This window comes from Crocodylus porosus, unplaced genomic scaffold (assembly GCF_001723895.1).
Source record: "Crocodylus porosus isolate Cpor-Errol unplaced genomic scaffold, CroPor_comp1, whole genome shotgun sequence".
Taxonomy (NCBI): domain Eukaryota; kingdom Metazoa; phylum Chordata; order Crocodylia; family Crocodylidae; genus Crocodylus; species Crocodylus porosus.
Window position 1 is genome coordinate 16955064 of NW_017728921.1, and position 13552 is coordinate 16968615.

The following is a 13552-nucleotide window of genomic DNA, read 5'->3' on the forward strand; positions in this document are numbered from 1 at the left end:
AGGAATAGGAGCCACTGACTTTCAGTGGTGCATCTGAAAGCACCAACACTGATGCCTGCATAAGCATCCCTAAAATTAATGTCAGCTGGCACTTCCTTTGAACACTTTCCCTATCATCATTTATCTTAATACCTCAGGTTAGTCCAAATTTTTTTTTTTTAACCCAATTTGTTTTTACACCAGTTGTGAGGGTTAGTTCTTGCCTTTCATGCAGCTCCAACAGGGAAGAAGAGATTGGCCAGCTGCTGTTTGCTTAATGTCATGCAGTTGGATACCACATGCTGCTTAACACCTCTCCCTTCCAGTGGCAAGTGAAAAGCAGTAGGGTTGAAGGGTGCTCGGACCTTACCTGCTAGCATATGGCAGCATCTCGAAGTGCAGTACAAACAGAAATTCAACCCCAGCTCCCTGAGAGGGGTAGTGACTACTCCTGCCAGTGAGATGATAGCTAAAACTTGTCAGCAACTCCAAGTTAAAGGGATATGTATTTTGGCCAAAGACCCAGACTTGCACTTTTCCAAAGGACAAGGGCCTGGTATTAGGACAGCCACAAGCATATAGGCACTATATATAGGCACCTTGTGGTCAGTGCTTCATGTTAATAACCAGCCTTAAATGCTTCCTGGAGCAAAAGGAGAAAAGCTTGTGTGTCATGAGACCCTGAGAGGGCCAGGGCTCACTGTCCCATTTTCAAGTCATGGGGTAGTGGACTGAGAGCCAAAACTGCTGGAAAGCCATCATCAGACCGACCCCCCTGCTTCCTTTCAGACTATCTTACTATGCAAGGGAGAGGAGGAACGTGAGACTCCATAGGCCTTTATTTTATGTATGCTGAAAAATACATAGCTGCTTTCTTCCCTTTAAAACACTTTGAACAGAAATATAAAAACAAACAAGACATGAAAAACCACTTCCTCAGCTACCCACTCAGCCTGAAGAACAAGCTCTGGCATTGAGAACCAAAGAGATACTCTATTATAACAAACAGCGGTGATCTTTGTGGAAAAGGATTACCACACTACACTTCTTGAACTCCTCCCCCTGCCCTTCAGCCAGATGTCTTCAGCAAGTGGCCAATACCTAGAGTCCCATTCAAATTCCATTATGCTTTTCTGCTAGGAGCTTCATTGCTGCTGGAGGAAAGGCTGGGTAAAACGTGAAAGATGAACGAATGCCGTCTGCAGCTGTAAGGAGTCAGGCCTACAAATGTGCTGTGCAGGAAGGGTCTGCTCAATGAGTATGAAAGGAAGTTGGGGTAAGGAAGAAAGATCAGACTCCTTTTAGGCAGATGCTATATCTTCTGGCACAAAGGCATTCCCCTCAAGGGTCGTGGTCTGCTGTAAGGCACTTCAGTAATGGGCAAGGAGGCCACCAAGCCAGGATCCAGTAAGAGAACCATAGGCAAGTTCCTCCTCTTTCCTGTATGAGTCCCTGAGTTGCAGCATTCAACTATATCTGCCCATTCCTCCTCTTGTGTTTAAATCAGTAGACTGATGAAGAAGCAGGTTCCCAGAGCAAACTCAAGCCAGGTCAGTAGCCAGCAGGGAAACCACCTTTCCGGGAATCAGATGCAGCAGCCCAGCCATCACCAGTCCTCAGAATTGCTTGGACGACAGCCCCGGTGTTACCTCGCTTGATATCGTGTTTCCTGTTCCTTAGTTCCATCTCAATGCCCTGAAAGGCAGATACACAGTCAGCACGCAGCAAGAGATGCATATGATGCGGGCACATCCAGGTTACATTGTGCACACACTGCAACAGGTGTGTGGCCTTGCCTGGGGTTTGAGGGCTACTCCCAGCCCATCTTCTCTTACACAGGTCACTATTCTTTCCCTTACAACAGCAAGCTCCACTTTTTTGCTGAGGTGGAAGGGTTGCAGTAGGTGGGACAGAAATCAAATCATTCAAACCAGTAAATCAATCAATTGGGAAAACCAAAGCCAAAAGTAGGAGAGTGAGGCAACAGTTGCACAAGCAAAACATGGCAGGACATGGCAATAGCCAGCAACTGTACAGTTCAACATGGCAAAGTGTGGTACAGACTAGCATAAATCAAACAAAGCCAAGAAAGAAAGCCTGGAAAAATGGTGATAACTTGGGACAAAATTTTTAAAAAGGCACCAAAAAGCAAAAACAAAAAAGTGTGGCAAAACCCTCCAATCACCAGAAACAAGTGTAGTAAAATCCAACAAAGTGCAAGGCAGGTCAAGAAAACTCCAGTAAAGTCCACCAGAATCCAGCCAAGCATGGGAGAGCACAGGAGAGCATGGGCGCAAGCTGGGGGGAATAAAGTAAAAACAGAATCCACCAAAATCCACCATCAGGCAGCAAAATCCAGTAGAGCACAGCAGAAGACCACTAAGCACAGCACAGGCCAGGAGAAATCTTGGAAAGGAAAAGCAGGCTTTGGCAAAACCCAGCACAGCACAGGAAGACAGGGCTAAGTGCAGCGCAAGTCAGGAAAACCTGGAGAAGCCAAAATGGAACCTGGCAGAGATCGGCACAAAACAGCCTGAACGCATGGCAGCAAAGTCTCAGAGAATGGTAACACCCGGCCAAGCACAGAACAGGCCAGCATAAATCCAAGACAGCAAAACCAGGATGCAGCAAAATCCAGCAGAATGTATTCGCACCCACTGAAATTCAGTGATTCAGCAAGCACCTGAAACCAGCACAAGAGAGAGATCTAGCAGAGGAGACAAATCCAAGTACAATTTATTTTTTTAATTTTTTTTTGGGTGGAGGGGTGTCATGCTGTAAAAATCCTGCCAGGCACAGTGGTAAAACTGCCCATCACAGGGCAACACAAACTTGGCAGAGCACCACAAAGCCCAGGAACTCAGCACATGGTGCAGGGAAATCTGGTGAAACAAATCAAAATGCAGCTGCATGTGGAAAGCACAACAGCATGTGGCAAAGGCATAAAACAGGAAAAAGCCAGCTGCTTGTGGAAACCCAGTAGGGTGGCAAAATTCAGTGGAGCCAGCCAGCTACCAGACCATACGTGTGGCGAAGAGCTGCCAAATCTGCCCAACCAAGGCAAGGATCCAGGAAAATCTGCTTCAAAACTCAGCAGACAGTAACAAAACCTAGCTCACTCCTGGCACAAACTGGAAATGTTTCACATTTGCCTCAGCCCAGCTCCACGTGGCAAAACCTGCCAACCCCAGGCAAAATCTGACCAATTCAGAAGCCTCTTGCCCATAAGACAATTCCACCATACTGCAGTTGTGGCCTCAAGACCAGTTGCGGTACAAGCACTAATGAAATTTGACAAGGCAGCAACTAAAAGGGTCCCTTTAGCCATCCCCAGGTAAGAGCAAAAGTTGAGGGGAGGGAGGGGGTGCTCTGAATGTTCTCCTTTATCCAGGATTTCGTTCCCTCAACGTAAGACATGGAAAAGGTCAGAGTTGCACAGGAAACCAGTCTGTTGGCAAAGCCAGGCTGCTCCAGTGAGCCAAGTAACCTGCTGCAGCCAGAGCCCATCCACAAGCAGGGGCACCAGCAGGAAGACAAATCTCACTTCATGCAAGGGCCTCTGGTGGCAGCTTTCATCAAGTGCAAACCCACATGGCTGGCACTGACAGGACAGGAAACTCTGACCTCTTGGCTTTAGCCACAGCCAGAGTTTTGCCCTGCTCTATTCTTAAAGCCACATTAAATGCAAGAGTGATGTGGCCACAATGGCCCAGAAATTACATGAGAGGCGAGCGTTTCTCAGGGTGACAGCTCTCACTGGACTATGGAGTTGGGATAAAGTTAGACAAGATTTCCAATGCAAGACAATCTTCCTCAGGCACAGCAAGTAAAACACAGCAGAGGAGGGGCTGAAAGAAATTCTCAGATGTGTGTGTCTGCTACACCTGAGAATTTCTCTCAGCCTCTCCCCTCTTGCTGTGCCTGGCTTCCTATCCTGAGGAAGGATGTCTTGCGTTTGAAAGCTTGTCTATCTTACTCCCAACTACATAGTTGGTCCAATAAAAGATCTGACCTTAGGAAATCCTTGAAGCGATAAACATTTTGCACAGTGGGACATAGCAAGAGCATTTCCCCAGCGAGATAGAAAACAGAGCCAGTCACTGCACCCCTGCCCACCCTCCCTCAGGCCAAACTGACCGACCTCTTCCACTTGATCTTCCAGTTCAGTGACGTTGGGAAACAGCTGGTCATGAACTCGCGGCTCTTCCACAGCCTTCTTAACATCATAACCAAACCAGAGGGCATTGATGATTGCCTGGAGGAGGCAGAAAGCCGCAGGTGTCAGTGTGTGGCCGTCTCCAGGGAACTCTAGTGCTGGTGTCATTTCAGTGACAGTGAGTCGGAGCCTGTGGATGTCAGCTCTGTACGTCCCTGCCTGCACAACAGGACCTTAGATCTGGTTTAACCAGGCTGAGGAGAATGACTTCATCCATGGCTCTAGAGCCACGTAGCACCCTCTACACAGACCCTTGTCCTGTAACCAGTATAAGCCAAAATTTCCTCAGGCCTGGCTCACCCCCTTCTACTTAAATTGGCACTTGGGGCTACTGGCAAGTGGGAACAGTCCAAAGAAAGAGGGACCCAAGAACAAGAGACAGCTTGTACAAGCCTCCTTGTCCCCAAAGCCCTCACTGGTACTTCAGCTAGCCCTTGGCTGCAGGCCTGTGTTTAGAAATGCTTTGCATAAAGTTAGCTCAAGCTTGCGAAAGCCTGTGCAAAATTCAGCTGGGTGCCTTGTGTAGAGGAGGAACATGGAAGTAGGAAGGGGTTAGGCCACAACAGCAGAAGTGCAGTGGGTGGGAGAATAGCAGCAAGTGGCAACAGCAGCAAGCACCAGGCTCTCTTCAGATCTTAGCCTGGCACTGGCCTCAGCCAAGCACAGCTCAAATGTTAAGGGCAGAGGTCAAAGCCTAAACCTAGATCTCAATTGCTCAGCTGAGCTCCTCCCTCTCACCAGGAGCGAGCCCCCTGAATCCGGAAATGCCCAGAGCCTGGGGCATTCACAGCTGCTAACTGAGTTGTGCAGTTGTCTGTCTGCAAACAGTCACCCCCTCCTTATCTCAGCAGAGCCAAAAGGAGGAAGGTGGGGTGGTGAGCGACTATCACAGGAAGTGGTGAACAAGAGGGGCAGTAGTCTGCTTTGTGACTCTGGCTCTGCAAGTCACTATAGCCAAGGGACATCATCATTTTCCCAGAAGACTGAAGTAAAACTTGAAATTTAGAGGTTTCAGTGTCTGACCTCATGCCATAAGTCACACCTAGGCAAGCAGGTGAGAAAAAAAGTGTCCAGAGAAACAGGTCCCATGCAGATGACAAGGCTTCCAGAAAACACATCTGTTAAGTAAGGAACTTTGTAGTCTAAGGCCACTGGATGATGTGCTCACTGGAAGCTCCACAGTGATATGAAAGAATGAAGCTCAACAGCAGCCTCTGCTGGTCCAGTCTTTGTAGTGCACTTGGATCAGTGCCCCAAAGCAGTTCATGGAATTAGGGCACAACACAGAAGCTTGGGATAGTGTGATCCCAACCCCAAATGAGATTTTGTCCCCGAGGATGGATGAGTGTTACTGACACACAAGCTCTTTTGCACACAGTCTAAAGGAGGCAACTACAGATGATGCATGACACTTTCCAGGGGCATTAGATCTAAAGCAGTACATAAGCAGATGCCTTCAAGCAGCACTTTTAAAATACCACTTTGAAGAAATGAGTTATTCTTTATAATCATAAGAGTGTACACTGTCAATGCAGCACATGCACCTTACTTTGTCACTGAATAACACAGAGTGATCATAACCATTAAGTGTCCTGAAGAAAAAAAAAAAAAAAGAGAGAGAGATCCCTCAGCAAGAGCACTTACACAATAGGGACACACTCTATATTTGTATAATGAAGGGTTTTTATTGCCAACTTTTGGGGTTTGTGGGGAAGCCATCTTATTTTCAGTGGCAGTTAGGAGAAGCATCTTGATTTTCAGGTATCACAGATATAATGCAACTCTTTCATGTTGCCTGTATCTGTACATAGTGTCTTGCTTGATTACAGAATTTAGTACAAAGTATGCATGAGTATATCAGGATTTGGGCATGCCCAGATCTCAGAGCATGGCAGAATGATTCAGCTAGGAGGTACCATACTAAGGTTGAGTACAAATGAAGCTTCAATGATCACCATTTTATGCACTACTACTTTCATCTATAGACTTGCAAAGATAAGCGAGCCTTGTCTTGATTTCAGATATGGGGATACTGAGGGGAAAATTATTTAATGCACCCACAAAGAGTCAGTCAATAAGAGTTGAAACTAGAAGCTGATACCTCACTCCCTAGCTATCATGTTACATCATGGCTAGCTGCTCCTGTGACAAGAATGGAACCAAGCACATGCAAGTCACACAAGACTGAAGACAGTATATCCTGGAATATAGGAACATTTACAAGGACAGGATTCCTAGCTGAAAGTAAGCCCTTAGTGCACTAGGGCAAGAGAGGAAGAAAAGCCTAGGCTATGTAAAGGAGAGGAATATCAAGAGGGATTAGAAGATTAATATTACCCTTGTGTTCCAGCATTACTATAATTATATCCAACTTGAAAAGCAGGTTGATAGCTGGAAAGTGTTCAGAAGAAGTGACAGAAATGATCTGAGATTTCAAAAGCATGCCTCAGTGAAATTCAAGAAGATGGATCTACTTAGCTATCCAAGGGGATGTTAAGAGATGGCTTCATCAGCTGAAGAGTTTGGATAGTACTTGGCTCTAACCTAGCAGAAGATGTAACAGGGTTTTATGGATAAAAGCTGACACTAGGTACATTCGTACCAGAAATAAAATGTGCAAAGGTTAACAGTAAAGGATGATTAACAACTGGAAGAACTCAGTAAGGGGCATTGTTCTCCATCACAAACTCATTAGATGTCATTTGAAAATACAAGCTAGAGCTGAATAAGCATATCTGGTCTTGATTTAGAAATAACTGGGTGAAGAAGGTTAGATTAGGTCACAATGGACACTTCTAGCCTCAGGTCTCAAAGCAAGTCCATCAGGTTCAGCCTTCCCGGTAAAAAAAAAAGTCAAACTGCCAGACTCTATGCAGTGACCTTGTGTGTGGTCTTTGTTGTATAAATCAGTCTGCTGCCCCACCTTGGCCAGCCTCTCAGCTATCTCCCTCTGCCCTCTCATCCCATGGCATGACATACCAGTGCTGTTGCTGTGGTTATTTTTGTCCCTCCAGAAGCACCAACCACCATCTTCACTTTATTTGTTTTATCCACTAGTATTGATGGGCACATGGAAGACAGGGGACGTTTACCTGGGAAGAGAACACCAATATGAATTTGTGTTTCTGACCTCTACCACGCTCTTAACTCATTAGCCCCATTAGTGTTGAACTCTATGAAGCTGTGGACCTGCCAGCCAGTGAGCAGGGGGCTGGACTCGATCTTCTGAGGTCCCTTCCAGCCCTAATGTCTATGAGATCTATACTGGTTCAGTACACAAGTGCCCAAGGCTCATCTTCTGAACCTCCTTCCCCTTGATATAGCGGAAGGGGAGGAAGTGAACATGCCCTTGACACGTGGGGAATGAGTCTGCCTTTCAGTTAGTTCCATGTATGCATACACTGGAGGGCACTGCTAAGTTTCAGGACCCAGCCCAATGTATCAAGTCCTTGATCACTTCCACATTTGAATGGGAACCTCTGCAGACTTGGATTTGATGGGGGTGGCTCCCTTTACTAGTATAAGGTCCTCTCATCATACTCCGTGATCATTGATGAGGTGTTTTACAGGCAGGCAGTGCACTTCTCAGAGTCCATGTTACTGACAAAGAAACAGACCCAAGGCTAGCAAAGGGAGGAGCAGACCCGCCTTTAAGGTGAGCAAGGGACAGCAAATATGTTTGAGCTGTTATACATTCCAAAGGCACCGGGGGGAAGGCAGAAAACATTGAGACAAGGCATTTCAGCAGTGATACAAAGCACCAGCACCCATCACTTCTGGAACACTGCCAGCCTGGGCTTTAATGTGCAGAGCTGAGCATCTTCAGTAGTCTTATGCTATCTCCCAGTCTGCCTGATTTGTGATGTCAAAGGCTTCCTGCAGCTCTGACGCCTTTCACTTGGAATGATTGAAGTTCGTCTGCGAGGGCATGAGGCAGCAGGGAACAAGCACGTCAAAGACATTTTCCTTCAGGCTTCAAAAGCTTGTAACCAGAAGGTGAAAAAATACACAGATCATAGCAACTGCATCCAGGGATACAAAGGGCATAACCGAGTGGTTTCTCACCTATAACAGAAACGTTGGAGGCCTCCAGGCCTGTGTCTCACTTAGCCTAGGAAAGCAGAGATAATGCCCTCTGGGTTGTAGTCAGCTATTAGTGTGCAAAAGGTAACCCCAATACCAGATACAGGAAGGGAATTTTTGAGCTACCTGGTTCAATGAAGTTTGCAGTAGAGGGAGGAACTCCAAATCCATTAACAATGAAAGGTGAGCTGAAGTCGTCCATCTCATCATTAAATATGATTCCACTCACATTGGATCGGACGTCCGAGCCAAAGCTAAACAAGACAAACAGTCAAGAAGGCTCATCAGATGCAAAGTCCCAAACTTCAGGTGAACCACAGACTGCATAAGCCAGAAAGGAATAGGCCTGTGTTTTGAGAGCTCCAAGGTTAACAGGTAGGCCTAAACTAGCCCCAGGGTCCAAGGAAAGGAACCAGTTCCCCACCCTGACTTTCACCCTGTGTTTACATGGACTTTACACTGAGAACAGCACGGTATGAGGGCAGCAGAGAATCTTGTCCCATGTCACCATGCCTAGTCAGGGGGCAGACCCAGTCCAAACATGCCAGAATGTGAACTCCAGATGGAAAACTTTCCTGGTGACTATAAAGCTAGAGGCACTGGGGTTCCAGTTCATCCCATCATGGGGAGAGCCTGAGGCACAAGCTGATCCAGACTGAGGCACAAGCTGATCCAGACTGATCTTAAATCAGAGGAGACAGTGTTTCACCAAAAGCTCACTGCACATTGCTTTCACTAACATTGATGATTAGCTAGCTGAAGAAGAGAGTTCCCTTTATAAGTGGCCAGTGTTTTATACCCAATGTATTCAGTGGCACCATTACCCAAAATTAGAGTCGTTTCCATAGGGCAGATTTTAAATCTCCTTAGATGTACATCAGGAAAGAGTCACATTAAGCAGAAGGAAGAAAAGCACCTCCTGGTCTCAGTCTGGTCAGAACAAGCTCTCACTAGGCACATACCAGTTAGGACAATGCAGTACTCAGCATTCTGATAACAATGAGGACAGCTGTGGGAACACAGCTCCTTGCATCCTGGTTTCCACAAGACAAGACAACAGGGAGACAGGAAAGCACAGAGTGGCAGTCGATGTAGCACTGGGGAAGATGCATCTTAGTGCTACAGAGGACTCTGATGCTGAGACTGAGGGAAGAAGGGGTTGGAATAGTCACTGCAAAATAAAACCAGGGTGGGCTTGAATTATAATAGGAGGCTCCTACACTACATATCCTGGGTCCTGCTAAGCATGAGACTCTGTGACAGGCCTGAGCTGTGAAGCACTCTCAGCACAAAGATTCCTATGGATTTGACTCAAGAAGAGCACAGAAGCTATAACACAAATTCATCCACTCCCATAACATTTGTATAACACCAAGTTCTACTAAGGACAGTAGTCCCATGCCATTTATAAGAACCTAAGACCCAGTAAAGAGTGCTAACTACTAACCCACTATGGAGATACCAGTCCAGTGATGTTTATACCAACCACAGAACCACTATGAAGATGGCAGAGGCCTACATGGAAGTAACATCTGAGCTCATACTATTGGTTGATGGTGCTGGTGGCGGACACAGCACTGCCATCATCGGCCACAATGGAGAGGTGGGATGTACCGGCATTATCTGGAGTGTAGTACTCTGGCTCATAGTAGTCAACTGTATGGGTCATGTTGTCAGTGATTTTCCTCCGTAGACTATCTGCAAAGAATTCAGATGTCATGTTGCTGATCACCTGTTGGAAAAAGGAGTGAAACCCAGTGTTACTAATTAGTTTGAGTGATTAAAGGTGTAGAATCCAACAAGAAAGAGTCACACCAGATGCTGAAAAGCTGGCAGAGTCCAGCAAGGAGGCTACCGACTTTCCTTTGTTCAACACCCTGGGGTCTTTGCTTCTTACAGAAAGAAGAACCCATTGAGCTATGCCAGCATTTTGAGTGTTACAGAAAAGATTACTGGGAGTGCTGGCATCTCTAAGTAGCACCTGGGCCTGTGCTCTTATCACCTCCTTTTAGAAGTTTTTGTTCATTCTTCTGGAACCCACACAGCTAGGAGTCAGAAGAAGCAGACATTCTAGCTTCTGCTCTGACCCACTGTATGGCCTCTGCCTCTTCTTTTACTTGTATTTCCATTTTCTGTCATGGTGCTACTTCCACATCACTGGGATGCTGCAGGGTTATCATGTGAACCTGGGCAGAGATCTTTGAACACTTCCTGCGCTGTGTAAGAACCACATAGTCCCTTTCTCTTTTTTATATTTGTAAATTCTATTGGGACGTTAAAGCCATACCCCTGGTAGGGGCACCTCCTGATTCTACCTCTGACAGTGCAACCATTGATCAGTTGTAACATAAGACTTTACACTTGGAGTCAGAGCTGCAGTACAATGCTTGCTAGCAACAAGTGGCAGTGAAGCATCCTTGCCTCTATTTGGGATCCTGTGCTCACAGGCTACACGCCAATCTCCATTCAACTTTGACACTACATTAGACAAGCAGAAAGAACTTGCTGACCATTACCTCCTTGATGTTGACAAATTCTGGGTCCCCCAGTAAAGTCCTCTTGGCATATGCAAAACGAAAGGCCTCCACAATGCGATGGTAAGTCAGACCCTTTTTCTCCATGGTTTTGACACTGTCACCAGAGAAGTTAAATCCTGGTAACAGGAGAAAAGACAATGTGAGCACATCTGAAAGCACATGGCCTTGCGGTAACTACCAGGGACTGGGTGCAAAACATGGTCAGCTTGAAAGCTATTCAACTGAAGATGTTAATATGGTCAAAGCCCCTTTGTGGCTGTTTCTGGTTTTGCAATTTTTTTTTCTGTTTGGACTTTTCACCATTTCTGTTCTGCCTTATGAAGGCAAAAAAAGGAAGCTGACAATGCAAAAAGTATTGTCAGCAGCACTGAAAAAAAGGCTATGGTTTTTCTACTGTGTTAAAGTGATCCGAGGTGCTTCACATAATGATTGCAGGGGGAAAAACAGTATTCAAGAATGTCACGTATAGGTTAATCTCATTAGCTTCCCTATAGGCAAATAATGGAAGAATGCTTCTCAGAAAAGTCTTTTCATCCAAGCCTGAGCTTTCACACCCTGCAGCTGTATCTCTGAGTTTATGGAATCGAAGGAATGATTCCCAGATCTGCCATACCCAATGTATATGCTGGCTACTTAAGAACCAGCTCTGATGCAGAGTGCTGCTGCCATTTACCTGCTTCTTCCAGCACAGCTGGAACAGGAGCTGGTTCTGCAAATTCTATGCCCACTCCTGTGTCCAACACATTGCTCACCGAGGCTTGGCTCTTACCTTCCAGAATGTTTAGGATGAGAGCTAGCACTGGACCACTCAATGGAGCGCTGGGCGTGTACAGATTGAACTCCCCAATTTGGATCTGCGTAGGATTTTCAGTTAGGATGGCACGATAATCCCTCAGGTCTTCCATTGTAACAATGCCCCCTAGAACAGAAAAACACTGTTTGAGGTTGTCCATGGCTTTACACAGTAGCCAAGGCCAGCAAGAGCCTATGTCCTTGTTATGGCTTCTGATGGTGGAAGTGCAGTGGACTTAGGGTGCCAAGAATGAAGCACAGAGCAAAGAGAGCTTGCAAAAATGGAGCCCTTTGGACTCTGAACTGAATACCCTGCATCACGTGGCCACACGGGCCCAGCATGGTGGTACCCAAAACTCTAGTCAGGTTAGTATCCATCAGGGAGAGCTGAGATCCCGGACCTTAAAATCAGAAGGGTTTCTCCTAGCCCATAATAGTAAAAAGGGAGTTACCACAAAAAGTAAGAGCCAGAGCATTTAGAACCAGAGAAAGGAACTGTTTTTCTTAAGGCAGACACAAGGTCAAAGCGCTATATGAAGTCCAGCCCAAGAGACGTGTAAATGCCGTAGTGAACACTGAACAGCTAAACAGTACACTAGTGGAGAACAAGCTTATGTTGCCATCTATAAATGGAGTCCAGGCACCACAGACACGCAGAACATAATTTACCTTATAGGGTCCTAGATCAAGTGCTTTGTAGGCCAGTGCCAGAGGCTGTACGTCACAATAGATAATCCACCTTTCATGTGCCCTGGTAGGTCTAGGTCAGGGGTAGGCAACGTTTTTTTGGCTGCAGTGCTGAAAAAACCACAATGTCTACTTTGGAAGGTGCCGGAGTGCTGGCATGCCAGAAAAATAAAATGAGGGCTGGGGGGCTACATGGCAGGATGCACTGCATATTAGTATATTTAATAATCATAAATGTTGCCTTTGTTGTTGTGTATTCCTTTTTTGTTGAGCATGTTGCAATGAGAGAGAAAAAAAGACAAGAGAAAGAAAAAGGAGAGCAGAGAGAGAACCAGACATACATGTATGCACACAGAAAGCCATGTGCACAAATAGAGAACCAGAACACACCCAGAACCAGACACGTGTACACACACAGAACCAGATGTGCAGGCATACGGGGCCGGCTCCTGGGCCACTGGACAAAGTCCAACCCAACAGTGCCCTGGTCCTCCCAGAGCCCATGCTTCCCCAGGAAGCCAGCCCACAGGCTGCAGCACAACTGGCCAAGGCCCTGGCCTGGAGCCTGCCATCAGCCCAACTACCCACCCACCCCGCACAGCTAAGCCTGCAAAAGGTGTGGTGCTCCGGGCAAGCGGCAGTGCCAGCTTCATCCTGGTGGGGAGCTGGGCTTGGGGTGAGTGGGAGCCTGCTGCAAGCAGCCTGGGCTCCATGGTTGGTAGCAGCTACCAGAGCCTGGGCTGGCTGCAGCTGGGAGGCTGCAAACTGCTGCTCCAGGCTCTGGCATAAGCTCCATACTGGTGGGTGCATGCGCACCTCGGAGCATATGGTGGGGATAGGGCCCGAGGCAGAACAGTCCTCCGGCTGTGTACTCTGAGGTGCGCACACAGTTGCCGCCAGCATGGAGCTGATGCTGGGGCTGTGGAGCCTGGTGCAGCTGTTTGCAGCCTGTCCACTGCCTACTGCAGCTGCCCAGAGCCCAGGCTGGCTATAAACAGCTGCTTCAGGCTCCAGAGCCCAGTCATCAGCTCTGTGCTGGCAGCAGGGGAGAAGCCAGGGTTGCGCTGTCTCAGGTTGCTCCCCCACCGTCTGCTCTGAGGTGTGTGTGCACCCACCAGTATGGAGCTAATGCCGGAGCCCAGAGCAGACGTTTGCAGCCTTCTGACTGTAACTGGTCCAGGCTCTGGGTAGCTGCTGCCAACCATGGAGCCTGCTCTGCTTGCAGCAGGGCTTGCAACTCCCTAGCTGCCTGCTGGGA

General features: G+C 47.1%; 1 protein-coding gene across 3 annotated transcripts in view; it reads right to left on the bottom strand.

Moving 5' to 3' along the window:
• Positions 1 to 796: 796 nt before the first annotated feature.
• The window catches only part of GGT1 (gamma-glutamyltransferase 1), a 60778-nt gene continuing 48022 nt past the window's right edge, over positions 797 to 13552 (bottom strand). For all 3 annotated transcript variants that reach the window (XM_019539147.1, XM_019539145.1, XM_019539146.1), the window contains exons 7-13: positions 11585 to 11734; positions 10795 to 10931; positions 9823 to 10010; positions 8405 to 8532; positions 7175 to 7287; positions 4121 to 4234; positions 797 to 1674 (exon numbers count right to left, since the gene is read on the bottom strand). In XM_019539147.1, the coding sequence (XP_019394692.1) occupies positions 1531 to 1674; positions 4121 to 4234; positions 7175 to 7287; positions 8405 to 8532; positions 9823 to 10010; positions 10795 to 10931; positions 11585 to 11734 (974 nt within the window). In that variant the 3' untranslated portion in view covers positions 797 to 1530. The remainder of the gene's footprint in view (positions 1675 to 4120; positions 4235 to 7174; positions 7288 to 8404; positions 8533 to 9822; positions 10011 to 10794; positions 10932 to 11584; positions 11735 to 13552) is intronic.